Consider the following 23725-nt stretch of genomic DNA (forward strand, 5'->3'; position numbering starts at 1 on the left):
CTCATTAATATCCTTCTTGGCCGATGCTAGCAAGGCAGTCCCTTTCCTACATTGGGGGTATGGGACAGCGTCCCAAGGGCGAAGTGCGAAAGACTGCACGCATCTGCTTCCACCGCTACCCGAATGGCCATACTTCTGGATTTATAGAAGATAGTTGCTTCACTAATGCACAAACGGTGGCGTCAGTGTACCTTCAATGCGTGTCGACGGTAAACGCGTCTGATGCCAGTGCTTGAGTGCTTGGGGGAACGGCGATACCCCCGGTTCCCTTGTCGGTGCATTTCACTGAAATTGTCACACTTTGTAGTTTTTTTTACAAGGGTGGACATAACTTTCGTCCTAGCGGCCTGCGCTGTCACTTTATACGCTCCTACCAGTTGTGTTGCATCCCCGCTGAATATTGTGATGTCTGAGGTCTTGCAGGACCTCTACTGATAGCCTTAGAATCACAAATGCAAATTAACTCTCGATTTAGTATTAGGTTTTTCCCCAGTCAGAGGGACGGGAAACCAACCGATCCTAGCGCCAGGGCGACAGGCTATTCAACAGCGCTGAGCAGTGCCGGCAACGTCAATTGCGAAAGACGGGTTAGAATCGAGGCCTTCTTTTCCCAAAAGAAGAATTTAGGAACTAAATTGAGTTTCATTACTGTTTCCAGGGGAGATAATGGCTATTGTAGGTGCAATATATTGCCAAAGCACGTCTTGGGAGTCATCTGCGTGGGATCATGACAAGCGTACGAACCTTCGCCCTGGGGGTCAACGACAGCCGCGATTCTACCGGGGACCGTTTGGGCCCTTTGGTATCGGTTTTTCTTAATTAAAACACAAAATATAAAATTAAAAAGCAATGGACTAGCGAAAATGGTGAAATTTATTTACGTGGTGAAGGCACGCCTCTCTAACGCTGGCTTGTCGCTCCCTCCCAAGCGCCTGGGGGGGAGGGCGTTTGTGTATATACATTGGTATAAACTAGGCTCAATGCGGGTTAAGCTTTCTGCTAAAAATTGAAGAAATACTATTAAGAAGCAGAAAATTTAAGACATACTACAAAACGTGAGCGACCGTACAGCCTGTGAGGTCTGGTGCTGCCGCTTGTAGGGGTGGCTGATGCACCAGAAGGGCGCGTCGCTCTGCTCCTCCGTCGCGGTTGCTTCCCCCTGCTCTATGTTGGCGGTTCTGGTATTCTGTAGTGGATATCAGTTGAGCATTTGCGTCTTTCTCTGCAGTCATCTGTTCGAATACCTGGTTTCTTTTCCAATTAACAAATCGAAAATGAAGGGCCTGTTCTTCACCGTCGCTTTGGGCGCTGCTGTCGCCGTCAATGCCTCAGATGATGGCAGCAACAACAAGATGAAGCCTGAGGGTGAGTGTAGTGTCGCTTTCTGGTTCTCTCATTTTAGATCTTGTGAATTGTTTCTTTTGTGTCGTGAGGGGCATTCTTCTGTTGGTAGTCGCAGGCGTTGTCCATCATTCCATCTTCTCCCTCCCCGCGTGGGGTCGGGGCACTCGGCGTGGAGCGGCTTTGGCCTCTCCCCCGTGCCGGCCCCCAAGGCGGGTATTTGTTGAATATGTTTCATGTAGTTTTCTGGTTCTTCTTTCCAGCATGTTGCCAGTGAATGGGGTGCGGTAGATGCGCTGTGTCTGCCGCTAACGCTGCAGTTCCCCACTCTACGGGGTGGCCACTTGCTGTGGGCGATTTGACGGGTTCCATGTTGTATGTAGCGTTTGCGGGTGCTTTAAAGTGTGAGTGTCACTCATTGCCGGTCCTCTTTGTTTTTTTCTTTACAGATTTGAGCGCAATCTTCAACGGTGAGGGCCAGGTTGACTGGTCTGCTTTCTCACCTGAGGCTCTGGGCATGCACCTCAACTACGACGAGATGAGCCAGCAGGAGCTCGACGCCGTCGTCGACGCTTTCATCCGCCTGGGTCTCATCTCCCCCGAGGAGCGCGACTCCTTCGCCGCCTCCCTGGTGGACCCCATGATGCGCAGCATGCTCCAGACCGTGAACGAGAACTGGCCCGAGACCATGCAGAAGATCATCAAGGACCCCGACTACCTCAAGTTCCTCAGCCAGTTCCAGAACAGCATTGATGAGGGCGCCCTGGCTACCATCGTTGGTCTGAAGGAGGGACTGAGCGGCGCCATCCGCCAGAAGGAGCAGCAGGAGGAGGGATCTGCTGGCAACGGCGAGCAGTAGATCTGAAAATTCCATGGCACTGTATTGCATTTATGTTCATTTTGCTAACGTCCGTCAACACAGACACTTTTGTCCGGCGTGATGCGCGATTTTGTTGCATGCCTAGATCTGTTTTGGGGGGTGCGATGGCGATATGGTGAAGTGCGTTCCTCCGGTCGAGTTTCAAGTGGTGGTGCATGACACTGTTCACGGGGGACGCAGATGTCGTCAAACGTGTCATTGTTCTTCTGTCCTCCCAACAGCCACCCGCGTGGGTTCTCGTGGGCTGGGGGGGCCGCCAACTGCTGCCCTCCAGACGAGTTGTGCGCGACGGTGGTGGCGGGCTTTTGGCTTCGCCGCTGTTTGAGCGCCAGCTGCAGTGGCACCGCGAGGCGACGAATGTTCGGATACAAACAACGTGGCTTTTCTTGAAGTAGATTCGCCGTCAGCGCTTTGCAGTCAATGCTTGGCACAGGTTTTATCTGCGCATAACTTTTTACTGGACAACCATCGATAAGTCATGTGCTAGCGTGCAGGTAGATGCTTCTGTAGATAGGTAGAGCGACAGCCGTCGTCCGGCAACGCAGTTCGGCCACTGGGTCCTGCCGCTGGTGCCGTGCCAGTTTCAGGATTCTATGGGCCGTCCCTCTGCGTCATTTCTGCGGATGCGTACTTGCAAAGCTGAGGCGAGGTTCCCTGTATGATGTGTTGTACATAGCCCTGTAGAGGCTCATCAAAAACTAGGCCGGGGAAATTTGCGGTTGGAAACGTTATTTTTACAAATGGCTCCAGGCGTCGTACTGAGCAACGGGCTGGGCAAGCCGGAGCACAGTCTGTTCATTCACAAGCATACACTCTGCGAGCTCGCTAAAAGCTGCACTGCATTGCGTGGACCCGGGTCTGGACATCCGAAATACGCATTTATTTGCGTGGCTGTGCGTCGCTGGGAAACGGAAAATCAAAGTTTCAAGCTGCGATCAACTTCTGCAAAGTGCCATTCTTCACTCCCGCTACCTGAAAGAAGCAGGGAACGCAAAGCACTTAGCCGGTCACCGGAAGGCGCGTTTACTCTCAGTGCGCTTCTGCACTTCCAGAATACAAGTCTAGCGGTCCCTACCGAACCCACAAAAAGTTGCTACAACATTCCCTTAAACCGACACGGCACACACTTAATTTCTGTGTCCTTTTGCTTCATTTGCACTGAGCAGTGTCGTGTCTTTCTAGGTCTGTTGCGGTATTCTTAAGATGAACTGACAACCAACTCACCGTGTCATCGCCGCCTCCAAAGAAAGTGCCATTTATAAATACACGAGGCACGGATCTTGCACCTGTCTTCTCCTTCAAATAGTCTTGAATGGCGTTGCAGTGAGGGTTGTTCTCTATTTGCTCCACGTGCTGGGGCAAGAAAAAAGACACGGCACATGTGAAAATTTAAACAGGTAATGCACCGAACACAGGTGGAGAACATACTGAAGGTGTTAACAAAAAAATCAAAGCAACGAAATAACAAAAGACAAAAATTGTCCTAAGGCATGGTACGCGTTTCAAAAAAGGCAACAATGAAAACGACCAGTAAAGACGCAACACCACCAACTGCTGCCCTGGAGACCGAACGAAAACCATACTAATTTAAATATGATACCGGCACAAAGGTTGGACAGTACGTCTACATATACAGAGATCTACAGGTTTCATTTTGAAGCGATAAACTCACCATGTCGCTAACATTCAAGCTCCTCAGGGCCGCAATAGCAGCCTGGCAGTAGGGGCAGTGCCTTCAAACACGAAACGCAACGCAACATAAGCCTCTTCAGGCTTACTGACCAAAACTCAGCTTCTCTCCCTTGGCTACAGAAACCGCGAAAAAGCGAAGCTTCGACTCTGCCGCTGTAGGACATACGTTTTCGCGAAGATAGTGACCTTGTGTCCGTTGACAAGGCTGTCAACCCACTGAGGAACATCCTGGGCGCTGTTTAGTGCCATTGTGGAGGCGAAGAGAGTTCGACAAGAATTGTAGCGCAGTCTGGCTCTCGCCCAAATGCGACCTGCAAAGGCAGCAGGGTAAAGCAGATTTATGAAGGCACCCGGGGGAGGGACCGGAATCAGGGCTACCATTTTGAAAACACAAAGCCAATTACTAAAAAATGCTGAATCTACGCAATCGAGCAGACCACAGGCAATGTCACAGCTCATTTGCTACCGCGCCAGCCCCATCCACTGATGTGCAGGACTAAAGACTGTTGAAGTCGATGGAAAGCAGAGCACTTTTGCAGGTAGCTGGGTACTTACTAGAATTGAATTATTTGTGTACGTTCTGGAGTGATACACACAATTGTTACGGTACTTTTTAATCTCACACGCCCCGTGAAATCGTAGCGTCTCATGCATGCCGGAGTAGCCGACCAGGCACTTGCTGCTGCTTCGCTGGCTGGATGCCGCACAGAAGCAGGCACTACATTGGCATCTATTCTAAGTCCTTTTCGAATCCAGATTTTCAAAAATTCAAAGGCTTAGTTTTAAGCGATGGTTATTTTTGCGTTAGCTGTGGGTATGGGCGCAGTAGGAGGGCTGTGCCGGCAATTTATCAGTGTTATGTAGATCGTTTTCGCATTCAACAATCTACCTGTCTCAGCCACCATACATGGCATGTTCTCGCATTGGACAATCAGTAACTATCTCAGCCACGAAATATGACCTGCATTGTGTAGCTTCTACGATTCATATGCACAGAATATACTAGGCAGATGAGGATAAAGCAGCACGGCAGCGCGTCCTAGCAGAAACACGAGCACAGGGAGTGACAAGTCCTCTAGTCCATGAAAAGTCAGGCGATCTAGCCATATGTGTTTGTTATTGAATTCAGTGGACTTTGGGGAAGTGCATGGGCAAACGGCAGCAACTATGGAGGCAAAGACACGTATTTTACTCTTCCTGCCGTGCCTTCGTCCTGGCTAGCGGTGTCTCTGTGGTACTTCCTATTTCTGCTCCGCTAAAGTTGTTCTCTGCTAAGCTTTTGTTAAGATTCCCTTGTGCTGGGCTCAAAGACATGCGAATAGACGAACAGGTACGAATACGTTCGGTTAAAACAGCAGATGTGAGCGGACGGATTAATTTCATTTTGAGGCCTGGAACTAATGCAAGTGCTGAATGGCCAGCTACAGTATGAAAAAGTGGCTATTACGCGTAGTCGCGTGTAAAACCCTCTGGAATGTGCGCAGTTAGGTGTGAAGCTTTGTTTTATTACTTTTTCAACAGTCAACTTAAACTGCCTACTGTGCTTGGTTTAACGGTTTTGTGTGACGGCGTAGCAGCAGCCGCAGACACACACTATCAGCACTCACTAGCCGACAAATATAAAACCGTAATCCATGCAAATTACTTACTACACAAGACATTTGGGCTTGTCCTCACCCTTCGACCTTACTGGGGCCCCATGCGTCCAGCAAAAGCAATCAGCGCATGGTGGCTGGCGGCACCCGAAGTGCCTTCCAGCAGCTCATTGTAGAGTGGGTCAGGCTCCACAGAATTAGTAGAGTTCCGTACTTCAAGCTTTTTAATTGCACAGGGGTGCCGCAGCCGCCTGTGGTGTAGAATGACGTCCGCCGTCCACGGCTTTGCACCAGGCGCCGAGGCGTACCGTGGCGGCTGATAATGTAGTGGGAATGTGTTGGTGTTGAGTCCCACGAGATGCGACAAAAGCATATCTTTATGGGCGGCGACGCCGGGCTCGTCTTTGTTGCCCAGTCTTGCAGTAGCTGACTTAGCCATAGCTACCAGTTAGTTTACAGAGCTGGTCTGCGCCAGAATTCCATCGGGCGAAGAATCCGTTGTGCACTTTGTGGCTGGACCCGTCGAGTTCTTTCTAAGCCAGGAGTGAAGTTCCCCTAGCTCTTCCGCAGCGGATCCCGCACCTCATTATCTCGAATGCAGATTAACTACCAATGACTGCTTAGCACGTCTGCCAGAACAGATAACACCTACTTTGTGTTTATGTTCAAAGCTTCGCTGGAAGGCTGATTTTGGCTGCAGAAACACTGCTGTAAGCTCCCTCTGCGGGTAAAATATGAATACGTCGCCTTTTTTTTAGTATCGCTTCGAACAGCGAGCAACACCTGTAACTCCACTTACTGGCAGCAATGCATTGGCAGACTAACTAGCTCGCCCCTTCAAACTACTAGCTCATCTTTGCGATAAGCAGTCAACAAAGGTCTAAAAGAATGCGTTGCCTACATTCATAAAACGTTTGCGTGCACGCATTGTTCATTACATTTCTCCCGCTCCCTCCAGTGCTAGTCGCTCTAGCTCTTCTAGAGAGAGTGACACTTCTTTTCTCTTTTTCTTAGGGGGTTGATGAGATCCCTTCTTGCTCATTTTATCTCTGTGAGCCCCTGCATCTTCATCTGAGTCGGTTGTAGTTGTATCTGATGCCGCCACTTCACTGCCGCTATCTCCTGCGTCCAGAACGGTTACAGTTCCTCCTGCCGAGCAAAGAAACAACAAAAAAGACATATCCATGGAAGACAAAAACGAACAAACCTTACTATAAGTGCACATACAAATGGAGGGAGAAGAGAGTCGAGATTTGCCTGGATCTTGGTGAACTTTCTCAATTCAGACTGTGTTGCTTGGTGAACTTTCTCACATACGCTATTCAGAGGCGCGCGTTTGCAATTAAAGACAAAAACAAAAGTGGTTGAGCACAAGTAAGCACATAGAAACGGAAAACAAAGACAAAGCTACAAACAATAGAGGAAAAAGAGCGACAAACAAGCGAAGAGACACACACACGTGAACACGGACACAGCAATAAAGACAAAATGGCCAGAACAAAACAAACGCATGATTGAGCCGCACCCGCTGCTTCTCCCTGCCGGGCCATCCTTTCTTTCTTCCTTTTCTTTGAGTGTCTTTCCTTCACCCTTTGTTGGTCGCGGGCCTGCAAATCCCGTGGCACAACACGCGCTCCTGAGGTCTCAGCGTAGAATGGGCAGCTAATCAAGCCCTTTTCACTGGTTTCAGCAGAGCTATGTTTGTTTCCGGTACTTTCAGCTGACTTTTATCTGACTGTCATATCGCGTGCAAGCAAGCCGCCTGCTGCGGTAACATGCACCCTAAACTGGCCACGCTTGGTTATTTTCACTCAAGTAACAGAATTAAATCAAGCAGATAACGAGAAATATGACAGATGCTAAGCGACTCGGGATTTCTTTCTCATTGAGCACCTTGTCACTTTGGTGCACGGACTCCATCTTGGCCCTCATTCGCTGCAGAAACGTTTCCCGCAGCTCCTGTGTCACGCCACTGTCGCCGCTGCTGTTGCCGGCTTGTGTTTCTGGCTGTTGTGTCGCTTCTTCATCTGTCTCTTCATCTTCATTAAAGATAATGTGCGAATTAGAGGAAGCAGCAGCAAGCCCTTTTATCTTCGCCGAACCATCCGCGCGAAACTGCAGCCGTTCCCTTCGGTACGCTGCAGCAGAGAAACAAATCCAGAAGTACAAGAGACCAGAACACAGTAATGTGCGCGCGCAAAAATGCACCAAAATAACAAGCTGACTAGTGTGTATGCTGAACCCAACAGAAAAAGTAAACAGACAGACTCATGGAGACAAACGCAGACCCTAACAATGCACGACTTCCTGAGGTGCCCACAGCTTCAGCTCGCGTGTAAACAAGGGGAGTTGCACAGAAACACATAGTGTGTCGGAAGAATAACTAATAAGTATCCGATGGTCCGAATGTCCTTAAAACTGAAGCGCGGGATTAATTGGGGGCGAGGACTGCCACGAATTTAACGAAAATCCCGCAGACTAAATGAAAATTTGGCAGGGAGGAGTTGGAAGTTTGTCAAGAACAAGAAGAGCACAACGACAAAAAGTGCCATCCAGACCGTGCTAAAAAAACGCAAGGGGAATGTCAAGTCCAAAGACGTGACAAAACCCTCAAACCGTCAATGCTTAACTGCAACGGCTGAAGTCTGAATTCAACTGCCTGGCATCTATTACCTGGTTTCTGCAGCAACAGTTCTTGCAGCTTTTGGTTTCTTTCTTTCGCTGACTCCTCTGGAGGCTCGCCATTCTGTTCCTTTAGCTCCAAAAAGTCCCCTACATCATCTGCTGATGTGCTATTTTTGCTGCTGACCACTCCTGGTTTCCGAGGCTGCTTGTCTTTCTTTGAGCCTTCTTCTTCAGACCCTTCATGCTGCTCCTCTTTTTGTTCTTGCTGCTCATGCTGCTGCTGTTGTAGTTGCATCTGTTGCTTGAGTAGCTTCTTTGCGCGGATTTGTTCCTGAAAAACATATTATTAGCCGCCCACCCACTGGCTCAAAGCAGCAGCAGTAGGAGTGGCAGCAGCAGCTACTGCAAAGTCGGCGAAAGCAGCAGTGGGAAAGTAGTGGGGAAAGCTGCCGTATCCCTCACCTTTAGCCTTGCCAGTTTCGACATATTTTTTTTCTTATTTTCTCCGTTTGCAACCGCCCCACCATACATCGCAGGGTCCAACTCGCCCTCACCTTGCTGCTGCTGCTGCTGCTGCTGGTCTGTGGCTGCCAAATGCTCTATTGAAGGAGCAATGGAAAGGCCGTAGCAAAGAGCTAGCTGCTGCAGGTCGATAGCGTTTACGTTGAATATCTTTTTGTTTGGCATCACCGACAGACAACGCAAATAAGCAGAAACAGCTTGTTGTGCCAATGCCTTGAGAGACGGACTGCAGCAGCCGCAACAGCACCAGCAACAAGGCCACCGTTGCCACCCACAGCAAAAGTTGCAGCAGCAACACTGTTTGCAGCGGAAGCAGGAAGTCTACCCACATGAAATGGCTGCAGAAACGGGAATCACAAGAGAAATAGAAACAGCAAAAGAAGTGAAAGCAGCAGCACAAAAAATAGCAGCGGCAGTAACAGGAAAACGCAAGCCAGCCGCGCCTTGGACCACTCGCAAAATCGCCCTCCATGGTGCCACTCAAAGGACTCCTCCACTTTAAAAGCTAACAGCCAGCCCTAAGCAGCGTCAGTGGCGAATTCCGAACCCTGGACCCTGCATTGCACGCCATAAACCCTAAAACCGGAATTACGGAGGAACGGACTCGGCAGCAAGGAGTGCTTGGAGTTTGCTTTCAATGCGAATGGCTTTCTTGGGGTTCATGTTTATCCTTTGCAGAACCATCTGCGGGCAGAAAAGGACAGAAAGCAGCAAAGTGCTAATAAAAGCGACAGCGAAGCAGCTGATTCAATACCCACAGTAACTGACAGGCACAGCATTCCCTGCGGTGCAACATGTCGCATCGAAAGCAACCAAACGGCCAAAAATGATACAGCGATAAGCACAGCCACGCAGGTTGCACCAGCCACGTCGGTTGCAGCAGCAGCAGCAGCAAGGGGCACGCTGCGCTGAAAGCCCAGCGATGCAGCAGCAGACGTCGAGGATGTGTAAGGCTTGTGGCTAAAGGCGGCATTAACGGCTACAGGAGAAGCAGCACAGCAGCAGCAGCAACAGCAGGTGGTGCGGCTGCAAATTGGGCTCTGTGCCGACCCCTTTAGCCTGCAGCTCCAGCACAAAGGAGGCTTCCGAAGGCAGTAGCAGCAGCACAGCGTGTCCTTTCCTCGTCAGTCTTGCTGTCCTGCCTATGCGGTGGAGGTGCGTCTCTGTGCTGTCCGGACAGTCGAACTGAATAACAAGATCGACAGCAGAAAGGGCCCCCTCTGCCTCCTCCTGCTTCTTCTTTCGACTGCCTCCCGCGGACCCCAGGAGGCCCCCAGACTGCACAAAGTCTATTCCGCGGGCAGCCAAGTCGGTGCTAATTAAGCAGCAAGGAGAAGTGCGAGACACAAAGTCATGAAACACATCCAGGCGCTTCTGCTGCTTCTGGCGCCCGTGCAAATACAGCAGAGACAAGCCTGCGCAGAGCGCAATAACAAACACTATGTTAAGAATATTTTATATATTGTGCCAAGAATATAATGTATAATAGTAAATTTCAAGCTCTTAAGCCTCACAATTGTCCGAAGCCCGAGGCCTTAGTGGCATCTCAAACAACGGGGAGCTGCAGGAGCGGGGTGCTGTGCTGGCTGAAAAGTCGTGTCAGCACCAGCAGCAGCAGCCACAACAGCAACAGCAGCAACTGCAGCAGCAACGGCAGCAACCGCAGCACGGGGGAAGGCTCACCGGGCTTGAGTTGCTTGAATGCGTCGTGTATGAATTTTGCCTGTTTGCAAGAAGAGACAAAAACAATTATCTTCTTTTTGCATTGGGCCCTCAAAATAGAAAACAATGCCGAAGTTTTGTGCTTTTCATTCACTACCATGTACGTCTGCTTCAGTAGCCCCTGCTGCTGATGCTGCTGTTGCTGGCCCTCCTGGTGCTGCTGCTGGGGGTCTGACGGCCGCAAATCGTCGGTGCAAATGAACTCAGGCTTGCTGCTGCTGCTGCTGCTGTTGCTGCATAGCAGCACCCCCAGCCTGTGCACTGCGCTGCGCAAAGTCGCAGAGAACAGCAGCGTCTGCCTTGTGGGGGGCAGAGCAGCAACAATCAACTCCATTGTCTGTTGAAAGCCCAAGTCCACCAGGCGGTCTGCTTCATCTATGGCTGCAGCAGGGACGTAAAAAACGCAAGACAGACGGGCTGCAATGTGAAGAAAAAAAGCAGCGGCAGCAGGAGCAGCTGGTGCTGCTGCTTCTGCTGCTTTCTTGGCTGCAGGGTCATGCTACCCAGCTGCGGTGCAAACGCAAGTCAGAGCTGCAACAGTAGCAGCAGCAACGAATGCAGCAGGAACAGCAGAGGTAGCAGCAACAACAGCAGCAGCAACAGCAGCAGTAGCAGCAGCAACAGGAGCAGAGGCAAGGCTTGCCTAGGATTAAAAGTCTACTTGCATCCCACATGGGGGACTCATCAATGTGCTGCAGCAGGCGGCCAGGCGTAGCAACAATTATGTTTAGCTGGCCAATGCGTTCTGCCTCAGCTTCCACTCCTTTGCCCCCAATTAAGCAGCCTATCGAGAATTCGTGATGTCTGAATAGCAGCAGCAGCAGCAGCAGCAGCAGAGACACCACTGGTGCAGCAAGCGCAGTGACGCATCAACAGCAGCTGCAGCGGTTAGCTCTAGCCCGACCCCCAGCAGCAGCAGCAGCAGCAGGGGCGGCAGCAGCAGCAAGGAGAGCCTCACTGGCCAACCGCTTTAAACACGTCAAAGATCTGCACAGCTAGCTCTCTTGTGGGAGTCAAAACAATTGCTGCAGTGCCATCTGGCCCGCAGATCTCCTCCCGGAAGAGGCGCTCCAATATCTGCGCAGAAACCCCACCCCTAAACAGCAGCAGCAGCGGCTGCAGCAGCAGCACTGCAGCACCCTCAGCAGCAACGGCAAAGGCGTTAGCAGCAGCGCCAGCAGCAGCTCCAGCCCGTCCCCCGGAAGCAGCAGCAGCAGCAGCAGCAACAGGAGAGTATGTTTACGGGGATAACGAAGGCGAGGGTCTTGCCACTGCCCGTCTTAGCCTGCGCCTTGACATCTCTGCCAGCAAGTGCATGCGGAATTGCTGCTGCTTGGATTTGTGTCAGTCGGCTGAAGCCGCAAGCTGCCAGTCCCTTTTGCGTGAGCCCCGAGAGAGGCAAGTCTGCGAACACCTTGTCAGTCAACACGCCGTGCTTCCCCCCCTTGCTGCTGCTGCTGCTTTGGGCGCGCTGCTGCTGCTCCTGAATTGCAGCAAGCGACGGGGGCAGCCACTGGCCCCCAGGAGGAGGCATCTCCAGCAGAATGCGCTGCTGCAGCTCCGCTATTTCCAGCTTCTCCCGCTGCCGCAGCTTCTGGGGGGCCCCGGTCCCCTGGCCGCCACTATGGCGGCCCTTTCGTCCGGGGGCCCCCCTGGGGGGCCCCCGGGGCCCCTTGTGGCGTGGGGCCCCATCTTGGCTGGGGGCGAGCCGTCGGCGGCGGTGGCTGGTGCCTTCCGCGCCAATGCCCTCGTCAGGCTGACGGGAAGAGGCGGCTGCAGCTGCCATTCTGCTACCGTTGCTGCTGCTGCTGTTTTGATGGATTTTGCTGCTGCAGCGGCTGCTGCTCCCCTTGATGATACCGGCCGACCTTCGCAGACTTCCTCATGAAGCCCGCCTCAGTCGCTGCAGCTGCTGCTGAAGTTGCTGCTGCAGCTGCTGCCTTTGCCACCGTGCATGCGCTGAGGGCCTTACGGAGCCTTTGTGCTGCCGTCCTTCTTGGTCTGCTGTTGCCTTCGAAGCGGCCTGCAGCCTCTGCAACGCTAATAAATGTGTCTAAACGGATAAAAATAACAAAAATAAAGTTATTTATCTCTTTCAATCCAGCACTTGAGCCTTTGAGGGGACATTTCCAGAGTTGCAGGTCGTGGTGAGGGGCCCACTGAGGGCCCGCAGTGCCTCAGCGGAGTCTGCGACTTCGGGCAGCAGCCTTGGGGGCCCCTCTCCCCAGAGCTGGCAACACCCAGGTACATAAGTGAGGCACAGCGAAAAAGGATATCTAAAAGTTAATAGACGTAATTTTGAATGTTGGCGCTCTGTAGGGAGCCCGGCTGAAGGGCTGCAAGGGCAGATGCCTCTTCTGCTCCAGCATTTGCGCAGCTGCTGGGCTGGTGCAGTGGACGTACACCCGAAGGGCCAAATTAGGAGGCGCCAAAGAAGGCCCTGGAGGAGCCTTTAGACATATTAGCGTCATTGCGAGCTGCAGCCGGCGGCTGGCTCCTTTCAGTGCCGCAGTCGCAGCTGCAGCAGCTGCTGCAACTCACGCCGCCACTCACTGCTTCCGTTGGCTATTGAACTTGACTGAAGAGCCCACTCTTTGAGCCGCGCTTGAAGAGCCCACTCTTTGAGCCGCGCAAGGACTTACAGCTGCATCTGGAAGTGCAGCAGCAGCAGCAGGAGCGCCAACTGCAGCGATAGTGGCTGCAGCAGCAGATGTTTGGTGGCGGGAATTGGAGTGGCTTTGGGGATTACTTGGGGGCAAAGACTCGCAAAGTTCAGCAGCAACTTCAGAACTCCCTAGCTTCAGAGCGCGCACGCGAAAGCAGCAGCAGCGGCAGCAGCAGCAGCAGCAGGGAGCTGCGTTGGTGGAACAGATATGTGCAGCAGCCCTCATCTCTCTTTTCCTCCTTCACCTTTTACATAGACGGCCTGCAACGCCTCCAGGGTTACGAGTTAATCTCCACAGGCTACAGCGAGGCTACTGATGCAGGCATAGGCCCCAGAGGCCCCTTACGGGGGCCTAGGGGGGGCCCCCCAGGGGCCCCCCCGACGAGCGCGGCTGGAAACTTCAGTGGCCCTTCTGCAAAAGGGAAGTTGGAAGGTTCGCCATGGAGCTTCTCAGGCGTCTCAGCAGGGGGCCCCTCAAGGAACCCTCCGGGGGGCCCCTCAGGGGACCCCCCAAAGGGCCCCTCAGGGGGCCCCCCAAAGGGCCCCTCAGCGGGCCCCTGCGTGAATGAGTACGTGGTAGACGCTGTGCAGCTGAAGAGGGTTTTAGTGGCTCACGGGGGAAGCATTTCGATCATGACGGGCAAAGGGGTCACTCACGTGTTGGTTGACAATCTCGCGCTGGGCAACCAGAAGTGGAGAAAGCTGCGGTTAGCTGCTCGCTGCTGCTGCTGCTGCTCTGTGCGCTGCTGCAGCAGCAGCAACTGCTGCTGCTACTGTTGAAGGATACCTAACTGCTAGTACTATGTGGAGCTAAATGGTTTCAAATCGCTCCAGAGCTGCGCGGCGCTCGCGGCGCTGCGGCCTTCGCTGCTGCTGCTGCATTCGCCGCTGCTGCTGCCTTCGTTGCTGCTGCTGCACTTGTTTTTGCTGCTGCTTTTGCTGATGCTGCTGCTCTGCCGCAGGGACAGAGGGGGCTGGGCGCGGAGCTACGTGGTGGTGCGCTGCTCGTGGGTCTTCTCTTGCATTGCAGCAAAACGACTTTTGTCTCCTGCGCTCTTCAAGCCCACGGGTCTCCAGCTTGCAAACCAGCACTTGCTGCTGCAGCGCTGGGCTGTTGCTGCTGGAGGCCGCCAGCCACAGCAAGGGGTGGCCCCGGGCCAAGCAGCAGAGGTTCTGGGCCAGCCTGTGGGATCTGCTGCTGCACTTGATCAGCAGGAGGCTCAGGGAGAGCCCGGAGTTGCTGCAGCAGCAGAAATGGGGCGGACTGGGGACTCCGGAAGAGTCAATGAAACAGTTGCGGGGAGGCCCGCAAGTGCAGCAGCAGCAGCGGTGGCGGCAACAGCTGCCGCTGCTGCCACTGAAGGAGATGGGCTGCTGCTCGAGCTTGAATCCAGCAGCGACGAAGAGCAGCAGCAGCAGCAGCAGCAAGGCCAACCCCATCCAAAGAAGATTCGAACTGAGGTTTCTTACTCTGTAGCCGATTTGGCAGTTCCTGTTTCTGCTGCAGTAGATATTGCTGCTGCTGCAGGCGCCGTTGCCGCAGCTGGGGCTGCTGCTGCTGCACCATTTGCTGGAGCAGCAGCTGCTTGCGCTACTGTAGCTATGCCAGGGCAAGCAACTGCAAGCTCCTCATCGGCTGCTGCGGCGCGACCTGCAGCAGCCGTAAATACTTCGGAAAAATCAAATACTCTGGCAGGAGCGCACGGCATTACAGCAGCAACAGTAACAGCGGCGCAAGATGCAGCAGCAGCACAGGACACACCAGCAAGCGCATTACTGGCTTCAAGCGCATTGTGCATCCCCACAGCAGCTCCAGCAGCTCCAACAGCAGCAGCTGCTGCTGCAGGAGTTTCCCGATCAGTAGCAGAACGAACGGAGATCGCCTCATCGGCGGGAGAACTCACAGCAGCAGGAGTGGCAGCAGCAGGAGCCGCACAAACAGGAGCCGCAGCAGCAGGAGCCACGGTTGCAGGAGCCGCAGTGGGAGCCGCTTCAGGCGTATCAAGTGGTGAGGGCAATAGAGGTACCGTTGACTGCCGGCGTCCCGATTTTGTCTCTTCGTTTTTTGAACATTCTCGCCTCCACTTCATTGGGGCCTGGCAGAACCGCTGTGCCTCCATGCTATCGCGTCTGCTGCACAGCAGCAGCAGCAGCAGTAGAGGGCCCCAGCAGCAAGTTGTACTTCGGTGGGTAGACGCGTCAATCACCAGCAAGGAGCTGGAACCGCTGCTGCTCCCGCTGGGCTTGACACTATCACATGAAAGCGATTTTGCTGATGCTGCTGCTGCTGCCCACTCTCCGTTGCTTCTGCGTTCACCCAACGCAAGGACAGCAGCAGCAGGAGGAGCAACAGCACTTCCTGGAGCAGCGGCAACGACGACTGCAGCAGAAGGGAGGTGGATTCTGCACGTTGATTTCGATGCTTTCTTTGTCTCCGTGGCCCTGCTTAAGCATCCCCACCTGAAGGACAAACCGGTGCATAGTGATCTTTGTTGCTGTTGGTTTGCTGCGGCCGTTGCGGCTGCTGTTGCTGTTGCTGTTGCTTCTGCTAGAGGATTAAACCTTGCACTGTATCTTTCCTGCACTCGCGGGAAGGGTTCCCTCAGCAGGTGCTTGGCTGACGAAGGTCTTGAGGACCTGCTGCTGCTGCAGATGCTTTTTTACTGCTGCGGTTGTATTCTTCTGCTGCTACAGGTAGCAGTATGTCACTCAAGAGGGCATCGAACATTTGCTGAGCCTACACGTAAGAATGATACTGCCAGTTTTGGCGAGGCCGACTGCCCCCTCCCTTTGCTGTTGTTCTATCTGCTGCTGCTGCTGCTGCTTGTGAGCAACAGCCGTTCCTGCTGTGCTTTGCGCTTGTTGCTGCTGCTGCTGGTGCCGGGAACTAATCCCCGGTTTTCGCCCCTGTTTGTCATGCCTTTGAACCGGCAGTGTTGGCGTTTGCGTTGTGTGTCTGTTACTTAGCGGCAGCTGTAGCAGCAGCTGCAGGGAAGGCGCCCGCGGCAGGCGCAGCAGCAGCAGCAGCGGTAGGTGCAGGTGGTCGTGGCAGGGGTACGTCTGAGATAGCCAGTTGCAACTACATCGCGCGATCGCAAGGCGTGCAGAAGGGCATGTGGCTGCGGCCGGCGCTAGATCGCTGTCCTTCTTTGGTGCTTCTTCCTTATGATTTCGAAGGCATAGAAAGAGCAAGTGAAGGCCTTTTTCAGGCAGCTCTGTCTTTGTCGCACAGACTCGCGCCGCTTTCCTGCGATGAGGTCAGGCAGCACACACGCACACACAGCCTGCGCTGTATGGGCAATTGGCGGCTCTTTGTTAGTTAATGAGGCTTGGTCTTCGGGAACTCCGCTTCTGGTCTAATGTCCTCATTATAAGGCCAAATACTTGTTTGTAGAACCTGAAGCTGCACTGTTGGGGCATGGCTACGGGAGAGAAGCTCACTGGGGGAGCAGGAGGGCTGTGGGTCTTCCGGGAAGGCGGCAGCTGCATCAGTAGTGGCAACGGCTTTAGCTGCAGCAGAAGCGAGAGCTAAGTCGGTGCGTTTGTTTGTGCTGCAGACTTTCATTCAGATTTGCTTTCCGCTGCTAACCCAAGCAGAAGGGGCCCTTGCCACTCAGCTTACAAGCAGCAGCAGCATTAGCTCAAACCAGAATGCCGCCAGTAGCAGCTCTAGCAACGAAACTACCGATCACAGCTGCTGCAGGAGCAGCAACAGCGCAAGCAGTGGCAGCGACTATAACAATACTGGCAGCAGCAACAACGACAGTAGCAACAGGGTAGACGAAGCTGAGATCGTGGCGGATGTTTGCATGTCGTTAAGAAAAGCCATAATTGGAATCACTGGCTGCAACGTTTCGGTGGGAGCTGGCTGCAACTGTCTTCTGGCAAAACTGGCGACGGCTGCAGCAAAGCCGTCAGTGGAAGCTGCTGATGCGTCAAAAGGTTCTAGTGCAGCACGAGCTGAAACGGCAGCAGTGATTCAGCGGGAAGGTGTATGCGTGGTGAAACCGGGAGCAGCAAGTGCAGCAGCATTTGTGGGGCGGCTGCTGTTGCGCCAAGTGCCGGGTGTAGGGCCCACAGTGGCGTCAAAAGTTGCTGCTGCAGCACGAGCAGCAGGAGTAAATGTCAAGACCTGCACTGACATCCAGACACAGGGCAAGGACTCGCTGCAGCTGCTGCAGACTGCGCTTGGTATGAAGTGCACGGCTACTGCAAAGGGAGGACTTTAGAGCAGCCTTAGGTGCAGCTCACCTCCAAGTAATATCTCTTTTACTGTAACATTTTGTCCCGCAGGTCGAAAGAGAGGGGCTCAGCTGTGGTGGCTCTGTCACGGAGTAGATGTGCGACCGCCTCCTGCTGCTCTCCCTGCAGTTCCTGGGTTGGGTAATTCTGCTGCTGCAGCGGGACCAAGTGCCGGGACCACAGCAGGAGCATCAGCAGCCGGAGGCAGCGGTGTACCGGCAAGTGGGTCGCTAAGCATTTCTGTGAACTGGGGGATTCGTCTGCAACAAGAGGCAGACGCACTGAGCCTTCTCAAGCAAATGGCCCTTGAAGGCCACAAGCGACTCAAAGCAAGCAGATTATACAGTGCCAAGATCTCCGCTAAGGCAGGCTCCTCACCCCGATTCCTTTCGTTTGAGCAAAGATTTTCCCGCTTATTGCGCCCTTTTATCTGTATTTAGACTCCGAGTGTAGTTCTTAAGCTTCGACCATAGCTGCAAAACCCCTAGCCGCCAGTGGAAATGCTATGTGGCGAGCCTTTTCCTTAGAATTGAGTTAGAAGAGATTGAGACGTTTGAGGTGTAAAGGTGCTCAGCTCCCACCGCTGATGGTGTTGCTGCTGCAGATACTTTACCGCCGGCCAGGGGCCCCCGTGGATACGGTGAAGTTCTTGGGCTGTGGAATATGCGACTCGGCAAGGGGATCGCGTGTCATTGGCAGCCGGAGCAGCGGAGGCAGCAAAAGAACTAGGAGCGACGGGTTTGGGGTACAATCGGCAGAAGACTTGTACACAGAGCTGGAGGCGTTGTGGAGAGAGAGTCTCAGCGAGTGCGCACTTAAGTTTATTAATGTTGCTGCAGTTATTGTTGCTGCTGCATTGGGGATGCCGTCGATGCCACAGCGACAAAGCGTGTGAGCCCTCTGGCTTGGTTCCTGTATTCTGCTCTGTTGGCGGTTACGACTGCGTTTTCCTGCTTTGCTGCAGTGTGTGCCCACTGGAAGACTACCGCGGGATTACGCTGCTGCTGCAGCAGCTGCGGACGGAGCAGCAGGAAGGAGCACTGAGGCAACAGCAGCAACACCTTCAGCGGAATCTCTTGAGCGTAGCTTTCTCAAGCATCAACAGCAGCAGCCACGACCCCAGTAGCAACATTTGCAGCAGCAACTCAATCAACGGTACTGGCAAGAGCAGTAGCAGCAACAGGATCAATACATACAGCGGCACTGGCAAGAGTAACAGCAGCAGCAGCAGCAGCAGCAGCAGCACGCCAGAGCCATGCTTCATAGTCGTAGAATCAGTGGAGCAGCCCGAAGGTGAGTCGCCTTCACAAAGCCAGACACCGCAGCAGGACCAGCAACAATGTCCAAAGCAGATGCAAAGGCACCAGGAATGCCAGCATCGAGACCTGGCGCAGAAAGAACAGGTGCAACAGGAGGCCCCGGGTGGGTCCGTCACCAAGGCAGTTCCAACTGCGCCTTTTGATGGCTGCTTCATAGTTGACAGCGGAAGCAGCAGTGACAGTGAAAGAGGCAGCAGCAGACAAGAGGCAAGAACACCTGTGCTTGCGACCCCATCTCGGACTGCGGCTGCCACAAAACCACAAAATGCCCAGCAGTCCTCAGGAAACAGTTCAGCCACGGCCGACTCTGCAGCTGCAGTATCTGCAGCTGCTGCAGCTGCTGTGTTTGCTGCTAGCGGCCTCAAAACGCCGGCGCAAACCCCAAAGAGACCTCGTGGAAGCCCGGAGGCAGGTCAATTACAGCAGAGCGCGCAGCAGCAACAGCAGTGGGGCGCACGCACACCTGACAGCCAGGCATCAACTCCCCGTTTGAAAACCATGAAATTAAACAGGAGCCACCGCATGCAAACAGCGCAAACTCCAGCAAGTGAGAGGATCGGCGGCAGACGCCTTCAAAGAAGCAAGAAGGCACTACTCGAAGCAACAGCAGCGACACCCAGAATGTCTGGAGCAGCAGCAGCAGCAGCAGCAGCACCTGCTGCTCCTGCATCGCCTGTTGCTGGCGCTGGAAGGTCGCCCATGTCAACCCAACGAAGCCTTGTAGAATATCTGCCGAACAGCGGAAAGGCCTCCCGGCGCGCTTCAAGCTGTGCTCATCCGAAGCAGCAGCGGCAGCAGCAGCAGCAGCAGCAGCAGCAACCTGGCAGCAGCTCCATAGGAAGGGCCCAGGCCCGTGACGCGGTTTTTGCTGCTGCTGTCAGTCGCGCAGCTAGCAGCGCTCTGCCGAATGTCGTATCTCTACTGACGCAGAATCCAGACGGCTGCAGCAGCAGCGGAGGAAACAGCCCGGGCCACTCCAAGCTCGACCTAGCGAAAGAGCAGAAAGGAAAGCAGGACGGCGACTGCTGCTGCGCTGCTTCTGGCAGCAGCAACTGTTGCTGCTCTCCTGAGGGATGTGTTGCCCAATGCATGTCACTTGTATGTCCTCCTAATGGTCGTAAGTTCCGTCCGCCGCTGCCGTTCCGCATTGCTGCTGCAGCTCAGCCAGTGATGCAGCTTCTGCTGCATCATGCTGCTGCGAAGGGCGCCGCCGCTGCTTGCCGTCGAGGTACAACAGCCTTGGTCGTAACTGCAGTGTCAGCGCGCATCACTGCTGCTGCTACCAACAGCAGCAGCAATCCCGGTCCTGCATGTACTCAACACACGCAGCAATTGTCAGCTTCTGATACAGCTGGGCCTACTGATTCGCCTCCTCCTACACCAAGCGCTGCCTCAAACTCTCCAACAGCTGCTGCTGCGGCCGCAGAAACTAAGCCGTCTTCGGCCAATCCAGCTGCCACCGCCTCCAGCCCGGCGCAGGAGACCTCTTTAAGAAAAGAGGATTCCGATCGGGAGGCCTCTGCCATTGAGGAAGAGTCGGAGGCCCGTGCGAATGACGGGGACGCGGAGCCGCCGGCCGGAGCAGAAGGGGCTTACTGGGAGTGTTTGGCTGATGCCCTCGAGGGATTTTCAGGAGCTCTTCTCCTGATTTTTGAGCGATTGGGGGCCGTAGGGGCTCATGAAGAGAGGCAGCTGCTCTTCAGAGCGCTGCAGCGACTGCTGCAAACTCCGGAAGCGCGGGCTACTGTGGCTGGGGCTGCAGCAGATGATGCAGCAACTAGGCAAACTGGTAGATGGAGGGTAGCCCCGCAGGGCCACCCATTTTCCCTTGCTTTGCTGTTGTTGAAACTGTTGGCCTGTCCAGCAGGCCGACTTGTGTGGCCTCTGCTGCTGCACCGTGCAAGAGACATAGTTTGTTTTTCGTGAAAACCCGTTGCACTCCTGCCAAGGGAAGCTCATTCAGCTATCATCAGGCTTCGGCGTCGGCGTTCCATTTTCTTGAACGGTTTGGTTTGATGCTTGCCTCGTGCGTCATGTGAGAGTCAGGCAGTTCTTACAGGGAATGGCTGTTTCTGTTTTGATTGGAGCAGTTTGGGGGCCTTTGCTTTCGCAGTCCCCCAGCGAATTGTTTGAATACTCAGCGTTTCGTTGTGCATTGCTGCGGCCGCGGCTGCAGCAGCCGCTTAGGCAGCTACCAGCTGCATCTGCTGCAGCAGGAACTCGCAGCAAACTGCATTCAGGCGTCCTGCCCTGGCTGCTGACTAAAGCTCAAGCTATTGAACACTTTAGATATAAACCAAGCTCATAGCTGGCGTACGTTCAGTACTGAGGGGAAAAATGCAAAGGCAGCAGCATCAGTTCACTTCTTGTCGTCCCTGAGCCTCGTGCGCAGCCAAAAACATTTCCTGGGCTGTTTCTTTAGCACAGGCGATGGCAACTGCTCTTGCTGTAGCGCGCAGCCCATACAAATCGGTGACGCACTCAACTCCCAACACACTCTAGCTTTGTCCACGCAGATCCTTGAGTGGATTCCCGAAAACACTAAGAGAAGCACCGCCACAAGCAGCATCTACTTTCCGGTACAAGTTTCAGACTGCAGCTGCTGCTTCTGCTACTGCACAAACCAGCGCACTCGGCGTTGCTTCAAATCCCCGTGTGGCTCCTTCAGCAGCTGCAAATGCTACACATGTGCGCGCGGGGTGACCTTGGCAGCGTTCGGCTCTTCTGCTAAGAGGCTTTTAAGCCCTGATCTGCACAAAGAACAAAACGCGCACTGGTTTTTCTATTTCCGCTGCTAGTATCTCCGTTCGTGTGCCTTTTTCTCTAAGTTTCTCAGTATTTTCTGCCTCTGTATCTGCGCTTAGTTTCATCCATATCTCTGTCGGGCTCACATAAGCAAGAGCACCGCCTCCTCAGTAGGAAGGCCTGTGCAATGCCACCTGACTCTCGCAGCTTTGTCGACCAGAAGAACAGTTACGAATTTCTGCCTTTCCTTTCTCTTCAGCGCTTCTGTCTCTACCCGTCCCCACCGTCCGCTGTATCCCAAAAAGGAACCCACTAGGGCCCGACTGGTGGATCCCCTGCCGAAAAGGGCCCCGAGCCGGCTGTATTCCTCCGCCAGCCGTCTCACTTCATCCTTTTCTTCGGCTTTATGGGGCTCCAGAGGCCCCTGCTGCATGCAACGAGCCTGGCGAAAACGCTGCGGGAATGTGTGGAAGGGAGTCAAGGGATGGAATGCGGGTGAAAGATGCTGCATGCTCCGGAGAGCCAGTCGTCTGAGCCATATGGGGGCATGGTCAATACAGATGTAGGAGACCCTGGCCAACTCAGGATCTTGGGAAGAACCTCGTCGGTATATGCGCGGACGCAGCTGAGCGATGAGGTCGTGCTGCGCTGAGCCGGTCGTTGCAGCAGCAGCAGCAGCAGGAACGAAGGCAGAACCGTACACCGCTGAAATGAATCCGCTGTGGCGCTCCAACAGGCGCAGCCAAGAGGCCACATCGGATATCTGGGAATGTTGGCCTCCCACGTCGAAGAGAAACAAGAGCGACACGTGTCCATAGAGGCGTTCAACCAACTGTAAAACCACAAGGTAAACACAGCGACAGTCAGTGGCCGAAAAATTCCACGGCAGAGGTAAAATGCGAAACTGGTGGCTCAACCTGTTGAGAGGAATTCAACGCAAATGCATGGGAACATCATTTTGCAGCTCACCGCTGTCTTTGGGTGCATTCCTGTCACGTTTGGCTTGTGGCCTCGCATTTCCCCAAACCCCAGTCTGCTGGCCTGTGCAGAATGATCTAAGCTGTCTTGAAGACTAAACGGAGTGACGAAGAATAGAGGTGGCAGCGGCTGGGATTCGTTGGGGGGAAGCAGGCGAGAAGGGTAATGGTGTGCTGCTGTCATCCCGTCAACGTACCGCTTGTACAAAATGGGAGGTGAACCTGCACCGTTGGAAGCTTCAGCAGTCGAAGAAAGGGAATTTGTGGCTGCCGTAGACAGTGGCCACGAAATGGCGCTCTTGACGCGGCGCCAAAAGGCTCGTGCGTCGTTCACCTCGAGTTCTTCTTCCAGTTCACTCTTTGACATGAAGGTACTTAAATCTTTTGAGCTGGTAGCCTGACTCCCTTGTATGGGAGCAGCGCTTCCAGATTCGTGGTTGGATGCAATCCTGCGGGCTCTTTCAGACATGTCTGCGGGCCATTCAACTCTAATGCGCAGCGAGGGTGTGCTCGTTGTGGTCCCTGCAGAGGAAGCTGCAGTGTCCTTCTCCATGCTCCCAGCAATGGCTGGAGAGGCCTGAGAAGATTCCACATGGAAACGACGGTACTGCTGCACCTGTAAAGCTGCAAGTTCAAGGGTCGTCGTGACGGATTTCTTGAAAGCTACAGCAACCGAAAGCTCTAGGGCTTTTCCTACGGGGACCCCTACGCCCCTGAGGGCCCCGCGCACGCCAAGTCTTGAAGTCATTGGGCCTGCTCTCAGCAAAGACTTTCAAGAGAAGTAGTCGCTGAGACAGATTTACGCCTACTTTGGTTTCGGCCACATAGTATTGGTCTTTCAGAAGGCGCCCCGCGGAGGAGCGTCCATGGAACGCTACGGAGGGATAAAAGCAATTAAGAGTTTGTATCTTGTTCGTGTTAATTATTTTTTAATACCAGGAGCGAGCTCCCCACAGCCCCTAAGAGTGAAATCGATCCTGTGCGTCGGCAGTCCCCCAATGGTGTTAGGGTGTCACATCCTCATTCAGTGTTCCTAATATGTGCTGCGGAACGAAATGCAGACGATATTATTTACTGAATCCAAGTGGAAAATTTTCTCCCTGTCAGTCATTTCTTTGCTTTCCGACTTCTGGTCAATCTGGCTGAGCCCTGATAGGGCTTGTGGTGCCTGCAGGTTATCGCACAGAACATTTGCCGTTCTCGCGGCTTGCAACACATTGTAACTTGCTACTTTTCTGCAAAGGCCAGCACGCAGTCTTATGGTATATTTTCTTTTTCAAGCATGGGACAGGGAGGCGTCGCTGTGGCACGGAGCAGAGTCAAGCAGTTGCCTTGTGGTCCACAGTAGAATCCACAGAAAATCCCAGGTAAAAATTTTGATACGGCTCGCTCATGGAGCT

General features: G+C 53.7%; 5 protein-coding genes across 5 annotated transcripts; 2 read left to right on the plus strand and 3 right to left on the minus strand.

Moving 5' to 3' along the window:
* Positions 1 to 1274: 1274 nt before the first annotated feature.
* On the plus strand, positions 1275 to 2200 carry ETH_00016590 (Eimeria-specific protein, related; the record flags this gene model as incomplete). The annotated part of the gene is made up of 2 exons (XM_013373193.1): positions 1275 to 1365; positions 1791 to 2200. The coding sequence occupies 2 exons, from the start codon at positions 1275 to 1277 to the stop codon at positions 2198 to 2200; spliced, it is 501 nt and encodes a 166-aa protein (XP_013228647.1).
* A 945-nt stretch (positions 2201 to 3145) lies between these two features.
* ETH_00016595 (glutaredoxin, putative) lies at positions 3146 to 4294 on the minus strand (the record flags this gene model as incomplete). Its single annotated transcript, XM_013373194.1, has 4 exons — positions 3146 to 3193; positions 3446 to 3574; positions 3894 to 3954; positions 4080 to 4294. 4 exons carry the CDS (start codon positions 4292 to 4294, stop codon positions 3146 to 3148), a joined length of 453 nt encoding a protein of 150 aa, XP_013228648.1.
* A 2148-nt stretch (positions 4295 to 6442) lies between these two features.
* ETH_00016600 (DEAD/DEAH box helicase, putative) lies at positions 6443 to 12163 on the minus strand (the record flags this gene model as incomplete). The annotated part of the gene is made up of 10 exons (XM_013373195.1): positions 6443 to 6657; positions 7034 to 7115; positions 7402 to 7646; positions 8182 to 8464; positions 8596 to 8881; positions 9668 to 10070; positions 10339 to 10758; positions 11039 to 11181; positions 11336 to 11454; positions 11621 to 12163. The coding sequence occupies 10 exons, from the start codon at positions 12161 to 12163 to the stop codon at positions 6443 to 6445; spliced, it is 2739 nt and encodes a 912-aa protein (XP_013228649.1).
* Positions 12164 to 13087: 924 nt separating this feature from the next.
* On the plus strand, positions 13088 to 20529 carry ETH_00016605 (ImpB/MucB/SamB family domain-containing protein, putative; the record flags this gene model as incomplete). The annotated part of the gene is made up of 8 exons (XM_013373196.1): positions 13088 to 13749; positions 14005 to 15517; positions 15737 to 15785; positions 16010 to 16299; positions 16600 to 17233; positions 17336 to 17649; positions 17889 to 18091; positions 18249 to 20529. 8 exons carry the CDS (start codon positions 13088 to 13090, stop codon positions 20527 to 20529), a joined length of 5946 nt encoding a protein of 1981 aa, XP_013228650.1.
* Positions 20530 to 21283: 754 nt separating this feature from the next.
* Positions 21284 to 23073, minus strand: ETH_00016610 (uncharacterized protein; the record flags this gene model as incomplete). Its single annotated transcript, XM_013373197.1, has 3 exons — positions 21284 to 21353; positions 21495 to 22180; positions 22318 to 23073. 3 exons carry the CDS (start codon positions 23071 to 23073, stop codon positions 21284 to 21286), a joined length of 1512 nt encoding a protein of 503 aa, XP_013228651.1.
* Between the last annotated feature and the right edge of the window lie 652 nt (positions 23074 to 23725).

Source organism: Eimeria tenella, genomic scaffold (assembly GCF_000499545.2).
Source record: "Eimeria tenella Houghton genomic scaffold, Eth_scaff124, whole genome shotgun sequence".
NCBI classification, from domain to species: Eukaryota; Apicomplexa; class Conoidasida; order Eucoccidiorida; family Eimeriidae; genus Eimeria; species Eimeria tenella.